This window comes from Myotis daubentonii, chromosome 3 (assembly GCF_963259705.1).
Source record: "Myotis daubentonii chromosome 3, mMyoDau2.1, whole genome shotgun sequence".
Taxonomy (NCBI): domain Eukaryota; kingdom Metazoa; phylum Chordata; class Mammalia; order Chiroptera; family Vespertilionidae; genus Myotis; species Myotis daubentonii.
The window spans coordinates 147310620-147332178 of record NC_081842.1 but is presented as its reverse complement, the minus strand read 5'-3'; the positions used below and the strand labels follow the sequence as shown (position 1 = coordinate 147332178).

Sequence of the window (21559 nt, the reverse complement as noted above, 5' to 3'; positions counted from 1 at the left end):
CACATGGTCTGGGATTCTGATTCTATTGGTCTAAACAGCTCTTGGTTAGCATATGTTAAACTGTTTCTAGTCCTCCTACCCCACTCCACCTCCCTGTGCAGGGGACCTTTAGTCTGCATCTTTTACAAAATTCTACCTGATTTCTCATTCTCTCTTTCTAATTGGTATGAAGTCCTATCGATTTTACTTTCTAAGTATGTCTCCAGAATTCATAAAAAAACTTAAGATATAGTCCTTGACCTCATGAAACTCAAATAAATGATACCTTTTTATCACTTTCTCCCTTCTCTTCCCTTCCTGCACAATTCAGTCCTAAAGCCAGTAGAACAGACAGGAAAAGTTGGGCAGCCACGGTGGGGTCAGGGGTGGAGTCCGAACAGGATGAGAACCTGAGAAGGGTGAGAAGGGTGTCTCACAGGGTGTGTGAGCCCCAGTGGGGTGAGGAGGGTGTTGACCTGGTGTGGGGTATTAGAGCCAGAGCAGAATGAGGAGGACCTCCACGTGGGGTCAGCTGGAGCAGAAAGAGGAGGGTGTCCGTACGGGAGAGGGGATGGTGGCAGAGATGGGGACTTATTACATGCAGGTGTATTGCTCAGGTAGGTTATTGAGTTGGAAGTGACAGAAGCTGTTGTCTCACTCTTGAAGAAGAGAGTTATAAATATGGAAAGTGGAAAGCCCTAGTGAGCCGATGGTGTTGGTTTGAATAGAGGTTTTAGTGAGCCTTCAGTGTTTGGTGTATAAGTAGGTAAATAGAGATGCAAATGGTTTTTATCTATGTCTATGCTTACATATCTCCCCTAGTTCTCTCCACTGAGATGGAGAGATGAAAAAAAAAATCCTGGGACCATTGAGACCCCAATAGCACAGAACCTACCTAGTGCCAAGATCTTGATTTTGAGAGCTATTTTCCATGGAAAGGAACCAGGGTTCCCTGGGGACACAGTTGATGCCAAGTAGGGCTGGGGCGAAGTGGAGGACAGACCTGGAACACCTTGCAGTGCCAGAGAGCATGGAGTTTCTCAAAGACAATGGGACAAAGTCAAAGGCGGCAGCTCCATCAGGCTCCCACTGGTCAAACTGGGGATAATTTGAGCATTAGGGTAAATAATAATGGTATCCAATTATAACCCATGGACTGACACGGGAAGAAGACTCCATATAGTTATAAGTAAATAAATAAGCAGTTCTCAACCTGTGGGTCGCGACCCCTTTGGCAGTCGAACGACCCTTTCACAGGGGTTGCCTAAGACCATCCTGCATGTCAGATATTTACATTACGATTCATAACAGTAGCAACATTACAGTTATGAAGTAGCAACGAAAATAATTTTATGGTGGGGTCACAACATGAGGAACTGTATTTAAAGGGCCAGAAGGTTGAGAACCACTGAAATACATGAATGAATGGGAAGTTTGATAACAAAGAGGATATTTACACAGCTTTAAAGTACCTCTTCCCAAAATTCTTGCTAATTATAAAAAGGAAAAGATTAACTTTACAGTGAGGAGCTCGTCAGACACCATCTTCATCAAGGGACCACGTCGGTAGTAGGGCAAATTGAGGGCAGCCGCCACTTGATAGGACGCAATGAGAAGACAGAGCATCCCTTGTGATGTTGCTGCTGTGACCTGAATCTGACCATGAGGAACATCGGGCCAGTCTCGATTCTAGTCCATGTTCTCTCTCTCCTTGGGTTCGGACATCTCTGTACAGGCACATGCACGGTCAGCTCCAAGTATAAATTCTGTTCCTCGTATTTTATTCTTTATAAATATGTTTTTATTGATTTGAGAGAGAGAGAATAAAGGAGAAGGAGAGAAATAGAAACATTGGTCACCTGCCTCCTGCACATCCCCTACTAGAGATCAAGCCCACAATCCGGGCTTGTTCTCTGACAGGGAATTGCACTGGTGACCTCGTGGTTCCTGGGTCAGTGCTCAGCCATTGAGCCACACCAGCCAGGCTGTTCTTTGTCTTTTTTTTTTTAAAAAAAAAAAAGTAGAGTGAAAAAACTGGCAAGTTAATAACTTTTCAGTGCAGGTGTACCTAGCTCTTTTCATGTTCAAAGTACGAGGCCAATGTGGGGACTGTGAGTGATGTTTTTGTCCACAGTGGGGCTTGTAGAATCTGACCTCCTCTCCATGTATTCATGAGTGTTTTTTCATGCAGACAGAAAACAGAGGGAAGAATGTAGGTGCTATTAATAACTTCTGGTTTTGTATTGTTAAGTGACAGCCCGCTTAATAAGTTGAGTAAAATAAATATGTCTCTAGGAATCCTGACTACAGGCCGCAGTGGAGAAGGCTGTTTGTGTCGGTTGCCATCATGATGTACCTTATCATCACATGAAGTGGGGATCACGTTAGTCTTAGAATGTTGAGATAAAACAAAGGATCTCATTACCCAAGACACCCAGAATACCTGGAGTTGGTGTCACATTCATCTCTACTATATTATAACTAGTATTTGCTGCCAATTAACGTTGGCCCTGTGGTCTGTCGTGAAGCCCCCCAGGCTGACCCCTCCCTGCCTCCTCCAATACTGGGGTGAGAAGGGTGCTAGTCTGCTGTTGATTTGCTAAAAAAAAACTTTTCTTCATTTTCCCTAACTTGGTGCCTAAACTGATATAGTGAAAGTCTGGCTGCTTTGGGAAATCAAAATAAGGCCAATGGATAGGAGGCTAAGCAAATAAAAATATAGGATGCCTAGTTAAATTTGAATTTCAGGAAAACCACAAATACATTTGTTAGTGTAACTATGTCCCATGCAATATTTGGGGGTGAAACATACTTACCCTAAAAATTAATTGTTTATCTGAAATTCAAATTTAACTGGGTGTCCTATATTTATCTGGTGACTCTGCCATAGGAGGAATTCCATCCTTACCCCTTTGGGGTGGGGCAGGATTTAAGAAGAGGATGTGGGGTGAAGGTCTGCTTGGTATTACCTCTTCAGCCAGACATTCTCAGGAAGGCCAGCCTCACTGAGGGCAGTAATTACTGGATGGGTCAGAAGGCCCCTTGAGGCAGGGCGCGCAGAGCCCCCACTCAGCAGTTGTTAAGCTGAGCCCTACATTCGTCCCTAGCTTGCCGTTCCTAGTTCTGTGCCTTTCTAAGAAGATGTCAACAGACAGCAGACACACAAGGCCCTTGGCACAGCAGTCCTGGCAGTGGGAGAGCCCTACCCTACTGCAACCCTCAGTCAGAGCAGACACAAGTGCCCACCCCTCAGGCCAATGGAGGTGAGAGAGGCACCGTGACCTGACACTTACGATGTCCCAGAGGAAGTTGGTCAGCCAGTAAGTGGTGGGGCTCACTCCACTGACAAACTGGAGGTGCTTGGCTTTGTTCACTCTCTCCTGGATCAAGTAAAGGACAAAGCTGGCTGGGACGAAGGACATGGCGAAGATAACGCAGATAGCAACCACAGCATCCACAGCGGTGGTCAGCCTGCAGCAGGACAAGAGACACCGGGAGAGAGAGGTGAAGGAGGAGGAGCAGCTGCCAGAGAAAAAACAAAGTCAGGCTCTGGGGAGGCTCAGCCAGTCCTAGAGAACCGCCTCCAAAACCCCCTTCCCAGCCTGACAGTTGTCATTTCATTCAATTATCTTAAACGAAGTCAAGGTTAAGTGAATATTTGAGAGTTTTCTGTTCTATGTTGATGTTGAATATTGTTCCATTTTTATATGAAAGTCTAGATAAACTTTCAAAGTATTTACTGATGGTTATAGAAATGGATTTTTATATTGTCATAATCACAATGCTCTTATCAGTTCTATAGCTTCTCTTGAATTTTCTAGTAGACAGTCATATGGTCTGTGAAATTTATTCCTTTTGTTAAAGGAGGCAAATTATCCTGTGAGAACATGAAACACATCATAGCATGGAGAAATGCTCATAACGTAAGTTCAAGGAAGCAGGGAGCAGGCCGATTATACAGGGCTGGCTCTAGTCATCCTTTCCTGGGCCAGGTGGAAGGCATCTGAGCAAGAGGGCAAGTGTGGGCTGAAATCCGACCTGAACTTCACATGCAAGCCATGACCCTTTGCATGGAACAGTGCCCACTGAGAGAAAGGAGCACATTAACTAACTCCCACAAAGCACCGTCTGTGCCAGTCAGCGTCCTTATAAAACTGGAAATAGCATGATCCACACACATAGTAAAAGTAGAGCAAATGACTGAAAGGGAAATGTGCAAAAACATTTAGAGGAAATACCCTAACCTGTGTAGGGTTACAGATAATAAGTTCTTAAGACTCTACTCTTTAAACTTTACTTAATGAACATATACTATTTTATAATCACAAAGACTCCTATTTCATATTTCATATTCAAGAGACTTGGCAAGGCGGAGTGAGAATAAACACAAGGCAGGCGATTCTTCCTCAGTCCAGGGCCTGGAGGGTGTCCAGAGGAAGGTCCCAAGGTTCCAGGGCCAACTTTTAGCCAGTGACCCTGGGCACGTGGAGGGCCCAGTGGTGAGGGCTCTCAGAGTGTCCTGGGGTGGGAAAATGAGGACCCTGCCGCTTACCACAAGCATGCGCTCACGCAGGCTACAAGCATGCGGCAGATTGCACAAGATTGATGTTTTCATTGCCTGAAGCTGTGCGGGAAGAGCCTAAGCTCGAGGAAGGCAAGGATCTGCCGACCTCTCCACAGCCGGGTTGTCTGAGGGAAATTACCAAAATCTGAGCTAATTCCTGTTGGGGAGACGAAAGATTTACTGAACTTTCCCTGTTCCCGGCAGTCATTTCCCATTCTGCAGGGGAGGATATTTGTGTAAGCTCCAGCAGTAACTTCTTACCAAGAGCCCAAAGGGAACAGAACCAAATCTATGCTTACTTTCCTAGTAAGGACGAGGAGAAAGAATGGCCAGGCAGTCTGGCACACAAGCGCTGAAAGTCTTATGTTCACGTTTGCCCATTGACCAGCCTTGCCCTCCAGCCCACAGCACCGGATAGTGAAAATCCTCTTGGGTCTCCCAAGAGAGGAGAGGGTGACAAGAGAGTTGTGCAGCTGGGCCTGTGCAGCTGGGCTTACACTGTGATCTCAGAGAGCTGCTCCTTGGTCAGGTTCAGGGGCTGGCTTAGGACGGTGATGCCGTACTCCTCGGGGTCCCTGTCCGGGTGCAGGCCGGCTCGTAGGATGGCGTTGTGGGCCACGTTGAGAAAGCTGACCAGGGCGTGCCAGCCCTTGTTGTTGAACCACACCTGGAGGGCGGAGACGGGCTTCCTTAGGCTGCGCTGGCATGACCCCAGCGGCCCTGCGCTAACAACAGCTGTTTAAAGAAAAAAAATGAGCCGCAGGGAAAGGAATGTGAGGAGGAGGAAGGATTTGGCAGCTGGAAGACATTCCATGCTAGTTTTCAAGTGGAGACTCGGTGGAATTTAATTATTTGGGAAAATAAAAATAAAGTCACCAGCTCATGTGGATTTTTAGCTCTGGGGCAGGTGACCCAGGGCCAATACCTTAATGTTGTCTTCAGTTTCTAGATGTCTAAGGAAAACAGACATTTCTTTAGCGGCCTCTCTGGTGACCGGACCCTAGAAAACCATAATGAACAAGAAAGAGGTTTTTTATTTTCACTCTTAGTGTTCATGAGATTTTCTGTTTCATAATGACTGGTGCGTTGAAAGTCCTACCCAAACCTGCAGCCCGTTTACGTACCCCGCTCACATTCATCATCTGGCCAAGGTCACTTAGAAATCCGACAAGTGCCTCCCCAGTGATGGGGAGAGCTGGCAGCTTTCCTCCGATGGAAATTCCTCCGTACCTGACAAGGGAACAAGAAGTCCTCAGATCAGTGCCATGACCTATGTCTGTGGTGCTTCATGCTTGCCAGTAGCACTCAGTTTCTGTAGGGAAATGTGTGCTTTGGGAGGCGTTGTCTGCACTAGTGAGCAACATGGCTCCACTTTACAACTTTGAATGCTTCCTTGTTGTCCCCAGATGAGTGCCAATCCCTCAGAGCTTGTTCTCTCTGACCTCTCCAACCCTTCCTCATGCCTTGCCTTGAGTGGCATATCCCGGCCACGTCCAATCCAATCACTCGCAGAGCTGCCAATGGTCATGATTGTCTCTGCAGGGCTGTGGGCTTCTCAGGGCTGTCTTTCTTGTTCTTGAGCATCAGGCCAAGTGCATCTCCTCTGTCATATGTCATCTTCTCTCTGAAGTCTTCCCTGACTCGCCATCATCCCAACAACAATTCCTCTCCTGCATCACATCTGTCTGTACTTCCCCAGCACTAGACACTCCTTAATCTACAGGCACTTCCCCAGCACTAGACTCTCCTTAATCTAATCAGGACCAGGCCTGCTGGGCCCAGCTCTCCATGCCTCTCAACGCTGCCCCTCCCTCAGGCAGCCCCTCACCATCTTTTGCCTTGACTCAAGCTCTAGCTCCTTAATGAGATCCTAGCCTTAGGTCTCTCCCCGTCCTAACCCATCTTCCACACTGCTCTGAACACATCTGGGAGTGCCACGCTCTGGATAAAACCTTTCAATGGTAGCATAAAAGCCAAACTCCTCTACAAAACAAAATTAATTTGCTGACCTTTATTTCTCAGGGACTCAAATTGCACTCTCCCCATGCCCCCAACTTTCTACTTCAGCTGAGGATTTATCCTTCCCTCTAGGGAGCAATTCTAAAAGCAGGATAACACTTTCATGGTCTAAAACAGGGGTGGGAAATCTTTTTCCACCAAGGGCCATTTGGCTATTTATAACATCATTCCCAGGCCATACAACATTATTAACTTAAAAATTAGCCTGTTATATTTGGTCAAACATTTAATTAACTCACCACTAATGCCTTGGCAGGGCCAGACCAAATGAGTTCGAAGGCCTTATATGGCCCGAGGGCTGGAAGTTCCCCACCGCTGGTCTAGAACCAAGTCAACATCAGCTCTGCCTTTATTCTACAGGCCAATTCCTTAGGGAGGCTGGGAGGCTAGCTCAATCCTAGAATGTCCCTGGAGGATTCTCCAAACCTCTGGAATGACTCCAGTCTCCAGGATGCCTCAGGAATGAGTTACCTGGAACTGGGCCAGATTCCCTAAGGCTTACAAGAAATGAATGGGCCACAGAGTGCCAGGTCTCAGGTCACATGGCCTCTCAATAGTATTGCAAATGATTCTGTGCTTGAACTTTTAGAGCCTCCCCTGAGTGAAAATGCTCTGGGACAACTCTTCAGGGAATATCACTTCCCGTCCCCGTCCTTCATGGAGATCTACGACTGGGCATCTTCTGGGTCCAGGATGTGTCTAGCCGCATGTCCTTCAGGGCATGTCCTGTGACTTTCTGAGCACGCACAGAACATCCCATCTACCTGACTCTGAGGTGTGGCTTTCAAAATGTGCATTTTAAATAGATCAATTTCAGATTTTAATTTCTTATAAAAATAGTTTCTTACCTCTGTTCGTTGACCCAGAATTTGCTCTTTAAGCTGAAAGTGAAAACAAATCATACAATGAATCCCACTGGCCCAGCCGTGTTAACTTTCTTTCCGCTCATGGGGTGTCTCAGTCTTCGGGGGCATTTTTGCACCTCCTGATAGCCAAGCAACATGGAAACCTCGCAGCCTAGGGGCTGAGCTGATACGCAGGCAGGAAAAGGACTGATGCTTTCCACTGCTGGCTCCTCAAGTCCCTTCCCACAAGCTGGGCTTCCTGGGACGCCCTGATGTCAGGTTATTTGTCAGACCATCTGGAACCAGCTAACATGGCAACTACCATTCCGGTGTGAGTGGAGGCTGCAGCCCACCCGCTTCCACCTGCACGAATAAGGCTCTAATAATCAATCACCTGCACACGTGGGGGAGGTTCTGACTCACTCCAAGCCCAGACTTCAGAGACTGACTTCCAGCCAATCAGGGGTAAAATGACAAGATGCCATCGGTAGACCTCATAGGTCAGGCTCACAAACTATCATTGTCATCAAACACAAAATCCAAAGTTCCATCATGCAAACTGGCTGTTGAGAACAAAGCTTGGGATGCTTGTTGTTTATCCCAGTATCTGCTTTTATTTTGGGGTGTGGCTGGCATTCTTTATTTTGCTGACTGCTGGCTCGGCCCTGCCTTCTGGCAGCTGCTTCCACCATCTGCAGTGTGTTCTGGTGAATTGAGTCCATTTATTCTTTGTGCATGGCTCTGGTAGGGGAGGCAACTGAAAGTACTACTAAAATTAGACAGTATGTTTTATTTTAAAGCCCCAGAGCACGTGGGCCTGGATCAGGGTTCCCATGATGCCATCTGGGTAACACACTCTTGTCAAGCTCCCATAGGGTTGGCTGAAACCAGCCCATCCCCAGCTGAGGCTTGATAACAGCGGCAGAGCTGGGAGAAGTAGACACAGATAAGAGTTCAGTGGCGTATTAAATGGCAGCGCGACCGGCGTTAATTTACAGCGAGAGTGTGACAGGTGCTGGGGACCTGGCTGGCCTGTGGGCTCACTCACATACTGTACCCACTGCCTCGATCCTATCTTGGTCTAATCTTGTCCTTTCTGCTGTTTGCTTCTTACTTTTCTGTCTTGTTTCTTTTTCCTCTACCTTTCCCTCCTTTACTCTTGCACCTCCCTCCAAACTTTGTCTCTTTCTTAACTAGTGAAAATCTGAGGCTGCATTATTAGATAAATCCTACATTTTTAATTTTAATTTTAGTAGTGTATGGGTTACCCATTGAGACTGCTTAGTCCAAACAAAACAGACAAAACAGACAAAATTAAACCTAAGCTGCATTTTACTTGTATATTCTCGATTGCTCTTTCTGTTAGTGTAGGAAAAAGAAGAACAATTCCACTGCCCTGATTGTTGATAAATCATGTGAGAAAATGGCCTTCTGTTTTTAGTTAATAGTTTGTACAGGGAGCCAGGATGAAAAGCATAACAAGGTTCTCTTCTTACCTGGTTCGGATAAGGGCAGGATACGTCTTTACTAAGAAGTCGGAGATGTTCCTGTCTGTGAGGTCTTGTAGAATTTCTGTGCTGCGCTGCGTTCTCTGAGACAGCGAGACATTCCTGTTAGTTACTTTGGAATGTGAGGCTTTACAGTTTGTGAAACTGCTTGTTCTTCATCAAAAGTTATGCTAGCTGTTGAGCCCACCCGCACTCAGACCAGTACCCGGCATATAGCTGAAACAGTAAATTTGTGACATGAGTGAAAGAATTCAAACAGGACCTTACAATGCAATAAACCACATTCCAAATACACTTAGGACTAGAAGCGCCATCATCAAAAGGCTTTGGAGAATTCAAAAGAGCGTGAGTTTGGCCACCAGGTGGCAATGTTACTTTACATTTGGGAATAGGTAATGGTTTGATTTCCCATTAGTCATGAACCTTGGGTGTCAAGGGAATCAACCAAAAGTAGAGAGGGAACATTTTGGTGGCTTTAAAACCATGCTTCTCATTTTTATACACTTTCTGTCTCCTCTTCCCCTTTTCCTATTATACTTCCTTCTTCAGTTCACTTGCTGTACCTAGTTCCTCTCTCTAACGCTAGGAGAGCTGGCATCTACAGAACTCTGTGCGCAGACACTGTGTCAAATGCTCTGCACACATTATATCCCTTAATCCCCAAACCCTCATGACAGAAGAATTGTTACTTTATCTTACGGACCGAGAAAGTGAGTTCAGAAAGGTTGGCTAACTTGCACCGGGTTGTAGAACGTGTAGGTGGCTGACCTAGGATTTGAACTTATATCTGTCTGACTCCCCAGCCCTCACTCTTTTCACCCCATCACCCTGCTTCTCGAGCTGAGGATGGCATCCCGGGGAACTGCCGAACTCTCCGGGTGGAATCTAGGCTGGAACAATTGCTGGTGCCTGGGAATTTTATGATGAATTGTTGTCTAAAAATTCTGTAAATAAAGTACTCCTATAACTTTAACTCGGTGTATTGTAGAAGTCAGGGGTGGAGCACGTCCACCTGGGGACCCACCACCACTTAAAGAATTCGAGAACAGGATGGGGCCCTGCAGAAGACAGCATCCACCGTCTGGCTTTCCAGATGAGGACAATTCACCACCTCGAACCAAGCTTGTACCCACACCTCTGGCTTAATTCCAGGCTGAATGGGAGAGTGTGTTTGAGTGAGTACATGTAAATATGAGTGTGTGTGTGTGTGTGTGTGTGTGTGTGTGTGTGTGTGTGTGAGAGAGAGAGAGAGAGAGAGAGAGAGAGAGAGAGAGAGAGAGAAAGGAAGTAGCTCCTGTGCAGATTCATGATGTTACATTTTTTTTCTCTCAAGTGAGACATGAATGATAATGAGGAATCACAGGAACTGGTCTGTTCCCAGGACATTGGCTGTGGAGGCCTGTTACATTCTCCCCCTAGGAACCAGGCACCAACCACTGAAAACAAGGTTCTATAAGCTGGACGGGCAGCCTTGAAGTTAGGACTTGCTGAGGAAAGGGATCTCCATATAGCGGCTCCTGGCCTTCCCTCCGCTCTGGCCAGGACTCGGTGTGAGAACTCTGTCTGATGCTGGTGCGTTAGAGCAGAAGCAGCCGGAGGCCCTCAGCAAACCCAGCAGAAGTAGAGCTTCCTCTTGGGGTACAGAGGACTGGGACCCACCCCCTCAGCTCCTCTTTAGGGATCCCTGTGATGCAGGGTGGCTGAGTTATGATTTAAAGGGGAAATATACTGCTTGAGAAATAGAAAAGTATCTGCTTTTAGCATGTAAAAAAAAAAAAAAGAAAGAAAGAAAGCAGGATGCTCATAAACAGTCATTCACAACCCAGCTCCTGGGATTGATGCTAGGGCAAAATTCAGTTATCCCCTATGACCTGCTCTGCCCTCTGCCATCTGCCAGACTAACAGACGGTTGGGTACAAGGCCACCCAGACTCCCTTGACTTTTGATTCTGGCCAATGACATCCAAGTGTGGTAGCTTCTTGAAATCTTCCTAGAAGATAGCATATTTGCACAGTTTCCCTCTCTTTTTATTCATCCCTCCTTTCATTCTGCGGTCTGGAAAGTGGGTCCTGCCGTCTTGGCCAAGGAGGCTGAGGCCTGTTTCCCATGGAGAAGCAGCGGGACAGAGAGTTCTGGACCACCTGCACGAACTTTTACAGGAGAGGGAAACACAGTGTCTTATTTCATCTGCTGTTCGGTTGGGGTGGTCATCATTCCGTTGAGTATAATTCTAAATAACACAGTTTCCTTACCCACATTATTTCATCGAATTCTCATAAAATGCTATGAAATAAGTTACAGTTATCCCCAATTTATAAGGGAGGAAAGTAAGGCCCAGAGAGGCAAGTAACCAAACCAATGCCTGTGCTCTCGGCACCATGCCACCCTGCCTCTCTGGGAAGCATTCATTCATGGGCACATCTTTAGATACGGCCACAGAATGCCCCACTTGGTGCCAGTCAGCAGGAAGGACCATTATCACCCCAAGACAAAGTGAGACTTCCCTGACCCCTCTGTCTCTAAAAGCCCTGGGAAAGGCTCACTGTGACACATTCTGGAGTTCAGAACACCCACAAGAGGATGCTGCTCAGAGCCAAGATCGTTGATGTCCCTTCAAAACATAGGTTATTGTGTGTGTGTGTGCGCGCGCATGTTAGTGACACAGCACATGGAAAGCTTTTTAATTAAGATTGTTAATAAGCATGCAAATACATATGCATTTGAATGCACACACAACATTGTTTATAAGGGACAAAAGTTGAAAACTCAGGTCTAAGAATGAGAGCTTTGTTAAATAAATGAAAGTAAATCCAAACAGTGGGATAAGCATGCAGGCATTAAAAACACTCATGTATATGCATATTGACATGGGCATATGTTCATAATATGCTATTAAGTGAAAATAGCAGGTTTTAAGACAGCATTTTGAATATAATCCAGGTTGAATGGGTAAAAACCAAATGTTATTGGTGGTTATTTCCAAGTGATAGGATGATTTTTTTTCTTCTGACTCATTTGTATTTTCTAATTTTTCTATCATGAGCATGCATGACTTGCATAATGTTTCAATGTTTAGAGATATTTTCTTACTAGATTGCATAGGAAGTATATGGTGGAAAATGAAGCTGGTCAGTGACTTCCTCCGAGTGGCTGGACAGGACACCCAGGGTAGCCCCACTGAGAGGACCCAGGGAACCTCATTAGGTCCTGCACTCTACCATCAGTTTAAAATGCTGTTTGGCCCAGCTGGCCTGGCTCAGTGGTTGAGCATTGACCTATGAACCTGGAGGTCACAGTTCAATTCCAAGTCAGGGCACATGCCCAGTTGAGGGCTTGATCCCCAGTGTGGGGTGTGCAGGAGGCAGCCGATCAATGATTCTTTCTCATCATTGATGTTTTTCTCTCTCTCCCTCTCCCTTTCTCTCTGAAATCAATAAAAATATATTAAAAAAAATAAAATGTTGTTTGGCCAGGAACTCAGGGGGCACAACGCTTCCCCCCACTCCCTGCAGATTCAGGGCCTCCGGTTTCCCACAGAGGGTCGAGGTACCTGAGGGGGCGGGAGCCCCCCTGCGCCCTCCGGGCACTCAGGGAGCATGGTGAGCTTCTCCCTGGTGCTGCACCAGCAGGAGGGTGAGGGGTGTTCTGGTGTCCATTTCTGCTTCTGGAACAGGTGGGTGACGTTCGGGGACACAGAGGGGATCTTCCAGGGGGTTGAGTTGCCACAGGGGTACTCCCTTCATGGAAGACAAGAAAATAGTTCACAATCAGCCCCAAAGTGTAGAGAAAGCCCTAGAAATGAGAAGTAATGTCTATTTACTTCTCCTCCCCAACCTTTCTTCCTCATCCTCAGAGCCATACACTGTCTTCTCATGCTCTCAGAGGTTAGTTTCTGCTCAAGAAAAGTCAAGACTAGGGTGTGTGTTTTTATTGACTGGGGTTGGGGCTGGTGAAATGATCTAGTTTCTGGGCAGTTTTATCTCTTTTTTCTCTTCTGGTGGCTCTAGCTGTTGAGAGACAATAAATAAAAGAGGAATTTGAAATTAGTCTATGTTTGGTCCTTATCACTGGCTCTGAAAAAAGCTGAATGAGAGAAGCAGTGAAAATTGTATTGAATTGTTAGGATTCTTGGTGGATTTCAGCTGCCCTCTAAAACTCCCTTCTCTATACACATAGGAGTAATGGAAAGGTGGCCACACATGTAAATTAAGGCCATTCTAGGCCCCATTACACCACTGGCAGTCCCCACCTCCCTCCTTACCCTGTTCAGATTCCTTTCAAGTAGGTTGTGGAAGCATAAATCAACTTAGCATGGGACTTTTGATATTGGGAATTGCAAAGATAAAGAGCTGCCCAATGAAGCAGGGGCTTCCTGAGAGGGAGTGAACACCTTGCACGCAGGTGTTGGAGGAAAAGCTGGGTGAGTGCTGGGCAGGGAGAGTGATGTGTACAGAGCAGGACTGAGACAGGGCCCGTCCCAACCCTGCCATCTCCATACGCCACCATCTGGGTCTCCCAGGGCAGCTGTCAGTGTTAGGGCGGGGTGCACAGGGACTTACGGGAGCCACTCTTCCTTTAGGCAGCGGTTGCCAAAGCCTGGCTTGTTCAGGAGGACGTCTGCAAGTGCTGCAAGCCGCTCACTGCCGGGCTGGTCCATGCTAGACAATGTGAGAGGGGCTTACTCAATGGGCACGTGACTGGGACAGAGGGACAAAGCAGCCAACATGCGACGCAACAAATGTTTTATTGAGTGGCTACTACATGCTTGGCCTGTACACAAGGCACAGAACGCTGCATTGGGTGGTTATAGGTCTTCTGGGAAGGTGGCAGCCTCCCCCAACACGCCCAGTGATGGCATATCACATCTGTGCCCCACAAAGATGAAGCTGCCACCAATCACCTAACCTTGACTTTCTCTTGTCTTACTCCTGGCAGCCCTGGTTGTCCACTTGGGATCACCTTCCAAGTGGCAGGTTCCTTAATTTCCTTTCTGAGGGCAGCCCCAGGACCGCTGTCATGTTGGTGACTGTCCCAGGGAGGGGGAAGGCCAGGGCCCCATCAAGCAGCATGTGACCCAGGAGCCCCACACCCCATAGGAGCAAATGATGACCACTGGGAACAGGTCTACGCACCTGAAGAAGGTGTGCTGCTGCCCATACATCCAGGGGTGAAGGGTCAAAGCAGGGTATTCACCAAAAGGAGGGATGATGATGGAAAGCATCAGAGCCAGGAACACAAAAGTGGCTGGGAGCACAATCTGTGGGGAAATAAACATGGCAACATGGGCTGTGGGCTGTGGTGTGCAAAAGATACACAAACTTACACATGCGTGCACTCACACACATGTTCATTCTTTTAAATGTTTCATCTGCAGCCTCATAACTGGCCCTGGTGGAAAGTCAGGCTTCTGGGGAACATTATGGGCAGCACGTGCAAAGGCAAGACATGTTCTGATAACCATTGAAGAGGTGAAGTAGGCCAACACTGAACACTGAAGTAGCCCCAGCCAGGTCCAGGTGGCTCAGCTGGATGGAGTGTTGTCCTGCACACTGAAAGGTCATGGGCTTGATTCCCAGTCAGGGTATGTATAGAAAGCAACTGATCTATAGCTCTCTCTCTCTCTCTCTCTCCCTCCCTCCCTCTTTTCCTCTTCCTCCCTCTCTAAAATCAGTAAACATGTCCTCAGGTGAGGATTTAAAAAAACAACTACAAAACATTGAAGTAGGCCAGTGTTTAGCTAGAGGTCAACCTGAGTTTCTTTTACAAATAAAAAACATACAAAGAAAAAAAGAAGACAATAACCTTGATATGTAGGGTCATTGCAAAAATAAATGAAAAATATTGTAAAAATAACAACATTGACATATTCACTATTATTCTGTTTTTCCCTGCTTAAGGAGGTCAAGTGTTAAGCAAGAATCAAAGTAAAGGTTGGCAAGGAGGAAACAAAGGCAACAGAATTAAAGAGCCTGCTCACTGCTGAGCCTGAGCCCAGGGGCACAGAAAGCTGGGCAGAGGAGGGAGAGACTAGGAGGGCCAGGCAGGCCCGGCCAGGAGCCACCCAGCACAGCCAAGACCCACAGCAATACCTGGGCCAGGAAGTCCTTGCGGCTGCGGACGGAGTGGTGGAACCGCTTGACCAGCAGCGCCTGCACATGCTGGATGACCAGCCGTGCTCCTGTGTTGCGCCGGCCGCCCTGCTCCTCAGGCTCCCGGGAAGGCTGGCCCTGGGTGGGAGGAGCCGGCTCCGCAGAGCAGTTGTCGGAGCCCTGTGTGACCTCCTTGCTAGAACCCGAACAGGGGTGTCGCAGGCTGACGGTTTCTCTTTTCTGTTGAGTGTTGCCTGAGAGTGAATTAATAAATTAGAAAAAGCACCCACAAAGTCTGGATCTCATATGCTATTATTTTCTTACTCTATTAGATTTCCCTTCATTTAAATCAGCAACAAAATATCAGGCCAGGTAGGTTAATGAACTTATATAAATTCTATTGTTTAGTGTAAATCATTTATAGAAAAAATAAGCTGAAATCACTTAAATATTCTCTATAGCAGTTAAACAAAATAGATCTAAGTGCACTGAGGTTGAAAACATATAGCCAAATAGAAGACGATATGTGTAATAAGATCGTATTTATATTAGCGAGCACATACATCATATATAAAGAAACGTGATATTTTCTACACACACACACACACACACACACACACACACACACACACTCAACTGCCAAGCTTCGAAAGATTGCCCATAAGCTGTTGACAGGTTACCACTGCAGGGCAGAACTGGATAAGAAGTGAGGGATGAAGTGGGAAGGGTGATTTCAGCCTTTTTTTAAAAATATTATTTGAAAAATGTTTAACAAAAATATATGTTCATATATAACCTGTGTACTTAAAAAAGGGAAAGGCAGAGTCACTTGGTTCTTTCTGATTTCTTAGAGGCCACCATGGAGTGGTGGAAAGAGTAATGAACCAGGAGTTAGGAGATCTTGGTTTGAATCCTAACTCTTGCTGGACTCATTGGATAAGTGATTCAACCTGCCTGAATCCGAGTTTTCTGTTCTGTAAAATGAAACAGAACATTTCACAGGGCTGCTATAAAGATCAAATGGGCTAACACATGTGAATGTGCTTATTATCATTGTAGGTTGTCAGTTATGTTCAAGCTAGGGTTTATCATTACTGTTCAATGTTCATTTGCAGGACATGTTGTTGAATGTTAAGGGAGAGCCTGGAGGACCCCTGGTTGGTCCCTGGCTGCTTTTTTAACCCACCTATTATACCTCAGAACAAGGGCAGCTGCAAAGGAGCTGGGTCAGCTCAGTCATGCTTTCAGCCAGCATTCTCCGGCACCTGCGATGCAACAGGCCTGGCTACTCAGGGGAAAGAACTTCTCCAGGCTCATTGACTACAGGGCGCCAGAGTCCTAGTTGTCTGGACTCTTTCCTCTTGATTGAGGCTCACATTTGATGTCTGCTGTGGCCGGCCCCCCTTCTGGATGCCTGCTGCTTCTCTTCATGTCTATCCCTGATCCCCGTCCACCCTGAGCCCACTATCCCAGCCAGAGCAAAGTTCATTATTAGAATACCAGTTTGCCCCTGGCTCTGCTGCCCTCTGGTGGTAACTGGCTGTGAGCCACCCCTTCAGGAGTGGCATTGACCCCTCTTGGTACCATGAAATGTGTGAGTTCAAGGTACAGCTACTGATTTCTTCAGACTTTTAGACCAGATCTGAAAATTTCCTCTACACCTGAGTAAATGCAAAACAAATGCACTTAGCCATCTGAAAAATGGGAGGTAGTGAGAGTTTGGCCTTGGGAGTCCTAGATTGAAAGCTACAACTAGAAAACTAGACTCAGAAGCCCGTGTGATTTTAGGCAAGTCATCCAACCTGCGTGAGCTCAGTTTTTCCCAGGTAGGGCTTATCCCTGCCTTACCCATCTCATGAGATTACAGTGACAATCAAATAAAACAATGGGTGTTAACAGCTTTCTAAACTGTAGGGGGCTCACAAGTTTGAGGTAAGAGCTGATTTATAAATGTTGAGATTAGCGTGTCTAAATATTAATCAGAAATTGCATACCGTGTTAAGACTTGGCATGTATTAACTCACTTAATTCTCTCAACAACACTAAAAGGTTGATACTATTATTGTTCCCATTTTGCAGATGACGAAACGAGGAACAAAGAGGCTATTTAACCAAAGCCACTCACTTAGCAACGTGTGAAGCTCAGGTTTGGTGTTTAGTCCACCGCATTCTAGAGGCTACAGTCTTAACCTCTATCCTTGACTACCTCTTTGGAACTTTCCATTCTATGCCCAGGCTGGCCAGTCTTCTGATGTGTAATCTATTCTCTAATTAGTAAGAAGGATTATTCTCTGCAGGTAAAAGACCCCAGTTCTGGAATCTAGCACAGATCTACCTGGGTCATGGAGCACATTTGGGCTGTAAAAGTGACCATTGGAAGTTCTGAGCATAGCTGATAAATAAACTTCTGGGATCTATTGTGAAGCAAGATGAAAACCATATATTAAGAGCTGGCCACAGAAACCCCACAGGGAGAAAACAGTTTTTGTTCAGAAAAATGCCATGAAATGCCACACTGGACAGAAGGAGGTAAGCAGTGGCAGGAGCCCAAGGCAGCAAAGGAGAATTGACACACAGCTTCTGAGGAGAGAGGAAAATGAATGGGACAGAGGAGCCAGGGGAAGGTTTTATCAGTGTGGGCGAATGCCTATTGTTCTTTGTTCTATCTAACGTAGCCTGTGTTGTGGCAGGTAACCCCTCCTGCATGTCCATCTCCCACCCCCACCCTCCACAGTAACGTCTACTGTACTCATGACTGCTTTGTGTGGCTTAGGGGTTTTGGTGGAAATCACAGAAGGGGCTAGATGGCCCCGAGGCTCACAAATGTAGAAGAGAGACCCCCAGAATCGACAGAAATGATGGTCCCCACAGTTTCAAATTTCCACAGGGTGCTAAGTGAGGGTTCAGAATATCTTGGTCTCAAAGGGGCCAGGAGACCTTAGCTGGCATCTGGGTTGTATTTACTGTCACCGTTATCTCTAAGGACTCTGCAGGCTATCACTCATGCAGACAGGAGCTGATCAGAGGCCTGGTGGAGATAAGAGGAGGATAGTGACCTGGCAGGAACAGAGACCTGGCGGGGGGTGAGAAGCTCAGGTACAGAAGCCGATTCATCCAGCGTTCCCACCCACACCTAACTCCATCTGCTCTTTCTTTGTCCTTCAAAGGAACCAAGAATGCCAAATGCCTGTTATTTGGATGCCAGATAAATACTGTGGAGGAGTGTTTGCCTGCTTTGTTGTTTCATGAGTTTTTCCTTCGATTCTCAAGAGGGAGCTTAGGGGAGGGGTGTGGTGAGGGGAAAAGCCACAAACTCCAGCACTGTACCAGCGAACAGAGGTCCTGAATCAGAGTCCTCCGTGACCTTCAGAAATATCTGTTAAGGGGAAAAAAGAGAGAATTGGGTTTAGATATTCCCACTCTCAGAAAAATCTAAGCCAAACTCAATTTTGTTGGGGACTGCTTCATAATGGGAAGAAAATACATTCTGACTCTTTATCTGAAAACATGGTCTTCTATAAACACAAAAGGGTATGCACACAGCGACCACAATTACATAAAACGTGTGTGCATATGGACAAAGGCAGGAGGAAGTAAGCCCAAGAATGAAGATAGATGTTATGCTGGGGTGGGGACTTATAACTTTTTGCCTTTACAAAACTTCCCTCTAGTGTGAGACTTTTGCATGTCTTTGGTATCTGTAACCTCTGCCTTACCTCTTCCAGGGGCGTGTCAGAAATACCAAAACTGCTGAGCCCCAGGTCAGCCAGCGTCTCCTCCAGCTCTCTGAAAAGGCTGGCATATGCCCTCTGCTTGAAATTCTTATTAGGAAGAAGGAAGATCAGTTCTTGACCAATGCATTCCACCAGCTTTGCCTCTGGAACATGGTGGCGAACCACCTCCGTCAGCTCATTCATGTCCCCTAGGACAAGAAAGAAGATGGAGGCCATCAGTTTTCTAGAACCAGGAAGACCGTGCGCTTGCCTGGGTCCCCTCCTTCCTTCCGGTTTGAGGAAGGAGCGTCTTGCTCCTGGGCAGTGACTCTTTGAGAGGAGTAACGCGCTTTCACGTCAGCTTTTAGCTTAGCTGGCCCTGTGGTGGGCACTGAGAGGGAGAGGGAGGTGGGAAAGTGTTCTCACTAACTGGCCGTGCACCTCTGGGAGGTCATGCCATGTCTCCGGGTCAATGTTCCCCTTTGTTCAAGAGAATGTTCTGTCCCTCACAAGTTAGGTAACATTCGGCAGGTCAAATCCTAGTCTCTTCATCTGTGAAAAGGGGAAAGTAATGGCATCAACTTAATTGCTGTTTGTGAGGACCGGATGAGCTGATTCATATACATGAGAAACTCAGACCACGCGCTTGGTGCGCAGGTGAGTGGTAGTGGCTGTTGGTATTATGAACATCACCTCTGTTGTCCATTCTTATTCCCCACAAGCCTGAGGGTTCAGTCAAAGGTGCTTTCATTTTCCTGGTCTGGCTCAAGCTCTAGGGGACTTGCCCAGGATGCATCCCTAGACTTGGTAACTGAGTGAATGAGAACTCCCCTTGTTAATCCACACACCCATGCTGCTCTAACTTTTCGGAGGGCTGTGCCAGTTCCCTTGGGATTGCACCTGCCTCCTCGAACAAAACAAACCCTAATACCCAGCTCACAGCAGATGCAGGAAGGGGTTGAGAAGCTGTGGCGATGGACCAGGGGGATGGAGCCTGGGGTGTGTGGGGAAGTGTCCAGTATCAAGTATTGACCTTATATCCTCATACAATAGGAATTGAATTTTATGCACAAGCATACATTTTATGTGCAACCCTGGGAGGTCATGCCATGTCCCCAGGTCAATTTTCCCCTTTGTTCAGTAGAATGTCCCCTCTAATTGTAAAATGTTTAAAGCAGTCATTTGAAGAGGCAGTCCCCAGCCCATTGTCATGAGAGGTAGGTCAAAGGTAAAGGGATTCAGGGGACTCAGACCCAGCTCTCTGTGCATTTCCCCTAGCAGTCCTCTCAGGTCAGGATACCCAGATTGAGGGGGAATATGTGGTAAGTAGAAAACTTTTGTTTTTTATTCTTTTTTCTCTGTTTTAGAAATGACCTACTTGGAGGGATTGCATGGCTTTCGACCCAAATCCTCCTGCCTAGCTGGCTGAAAAGCTTGTTTTATGTCAAATCTTCACATTGGACTCAATTGTCTCTAGTTCAGGGATGACTTCATTCAGAGGCTGGAGGCTCCTGGCCTGAGGAAGCAGCTCTGCCCTAAAGCTCTCCAGAGGTCACGCTCATTGTTCTCTCAGGAAGGAAGTCCAACCTGAAGCTGCCGGATTCCCAGGGATTGAATCTCCGAAGTGTGTCAGCCTTTCCAGAGTGGTCCTTAGGGGTGCAGGGAGGTCTGGGAGTGAGTGCGTGGTGCAGGGGTGTGGACTAGGGATTAAAATGACTTCTGCTCTGATTCCGGGCGTAACTACTTACAGCATCCCTATTCTAGTAAAACAAAATAAATCTTTATTTAGAAATCAAGGAATATTTTTAAACATCACCCAGGCAGCAGGCTCTCTTTCCAACCTGATTATGGTGCACCACAGTAATTAGTATTCATTTTCAAAAAATTATCAATTTCTTGCCCAAGATTCCTCCTGGGAGGGAACCTTAGAAAGCAGGAGGAACCCACAGCAAAGCCGGCGAGGAAACAGACAAATGTCACCCTAAAAGGATGCGTCATGGTCACCACAGGTTCTGTCAGTGCAAAGAGAGCGTAAATACGATGCGACTCTGGGCATTTTCCCTCAAATTTCAAGCATAGTACAGAAGTATTGTCCAGTTTTCTTTTTTCACCAAATGTTAGTTTGTAAATTCTCAGATTGAGAAAAAAATGTGGTAAGTAGAAAACTTTGTTTTTGATTTGATAAACAGATACTTTCCCCCTCCCTAACCTGGGTCAGTCCATAGGTTTAGGATATGGGCTGTGTGGATTCCATTTGCAAGGACACCCCAGGGGAGGGGTGGGAGGTGGGCATTAATGGAAAAATGGAAAGAGTGGTTGGCAAACTGCTTCTACAGTGTCTGACTGCCTCTCTTCTATAGCACCCTCGAGGCGGGGTGCCTCTTAACCAGGTTTAATGCATCCCAACCCAAGGAACAATTGCTGTAGAATGGGCCAATTGAGGGGAAAGTCAGGAATGTCGCGGGGATGTGCAATAGTCCATAGATACTGTATCTGACTCTCCGGAAAAGTTCACGTGGTCCTACCAGAGCGGAACCTGGCATCTGTAGAAGCCCATCTCTCCGGGCGCTCAGGCCTGTGGCCTGGAGTCGGGGCAGGAGGACCCCAGGAATGGAGGCTCCGTTGTGGTCAAGGACACGGAGTGAACCAAGACTGATCCCTCATTAAAGGGAGAGGGCCCACAGGTGCACGACTTTTCAAACCCTTCTGGGAATGGAGGAGGAGAAGGAAGTTCAAAGAAAAACATGAGCAATTGCATGCCATGGACTTGAGGAGCACACTGAATATTCTCTTCACACCCATTAAAATGCATAACAGCAGGAGACACACCCAACAATACTGA

At 46.7% G+C, this 21559-nt stretch overlaps 1 protein-coding gene across 1 annotated transcript in view; it reads right to left on the bottom strand.

Moving 5' to 3' along the window:
* ABCA4 (ATP binding cassette subfamily A member 4) overlaps positions 1-21559 on the bottom strand; it is a 123589-nt gene that overhangs the window by 21014 nt on the left and 81016 nt on the right. Inside the window, exons 25-36 of the mRNA XM_059688787.1 lie at positions 18721-18926; positions 18332-18380; positions 15005-15258; positions 14048-14172; positions 13475-13573; positions 12466-12652; positions 8904-8998; positions 7411-7443; positions 5668-5773; positions 5469-5543; positions 5041-5210; positions 3273-3450 (exon numbers count right to left, since the gene is read on the bottom strand). Coding sequence (XP_059544770.1) covers positions 3273-3450; positions 5041-5210; positions 5469-5543; positions 5668-5773; positions 7411-7443; positions 8904-8998; positions 12466-12652; positions 13475-13573; positions 14048-14172; positions 15005-15258; positions 18332-18380; positions 18721-18926 — 1577 coding nt within the window. The remainder of the gene's footprint in view (positions 1-3272; positions 3451-5040; positions 5211-5468; positions 5544-5667; positions 5774-7410; positions 7444-8903; positions 8999-12465; positions 12653-13474; positions 13574-14047; positions 14173-15004; positions 15259-18331; positions 18381-18720; positions 18927-21559) is intronic.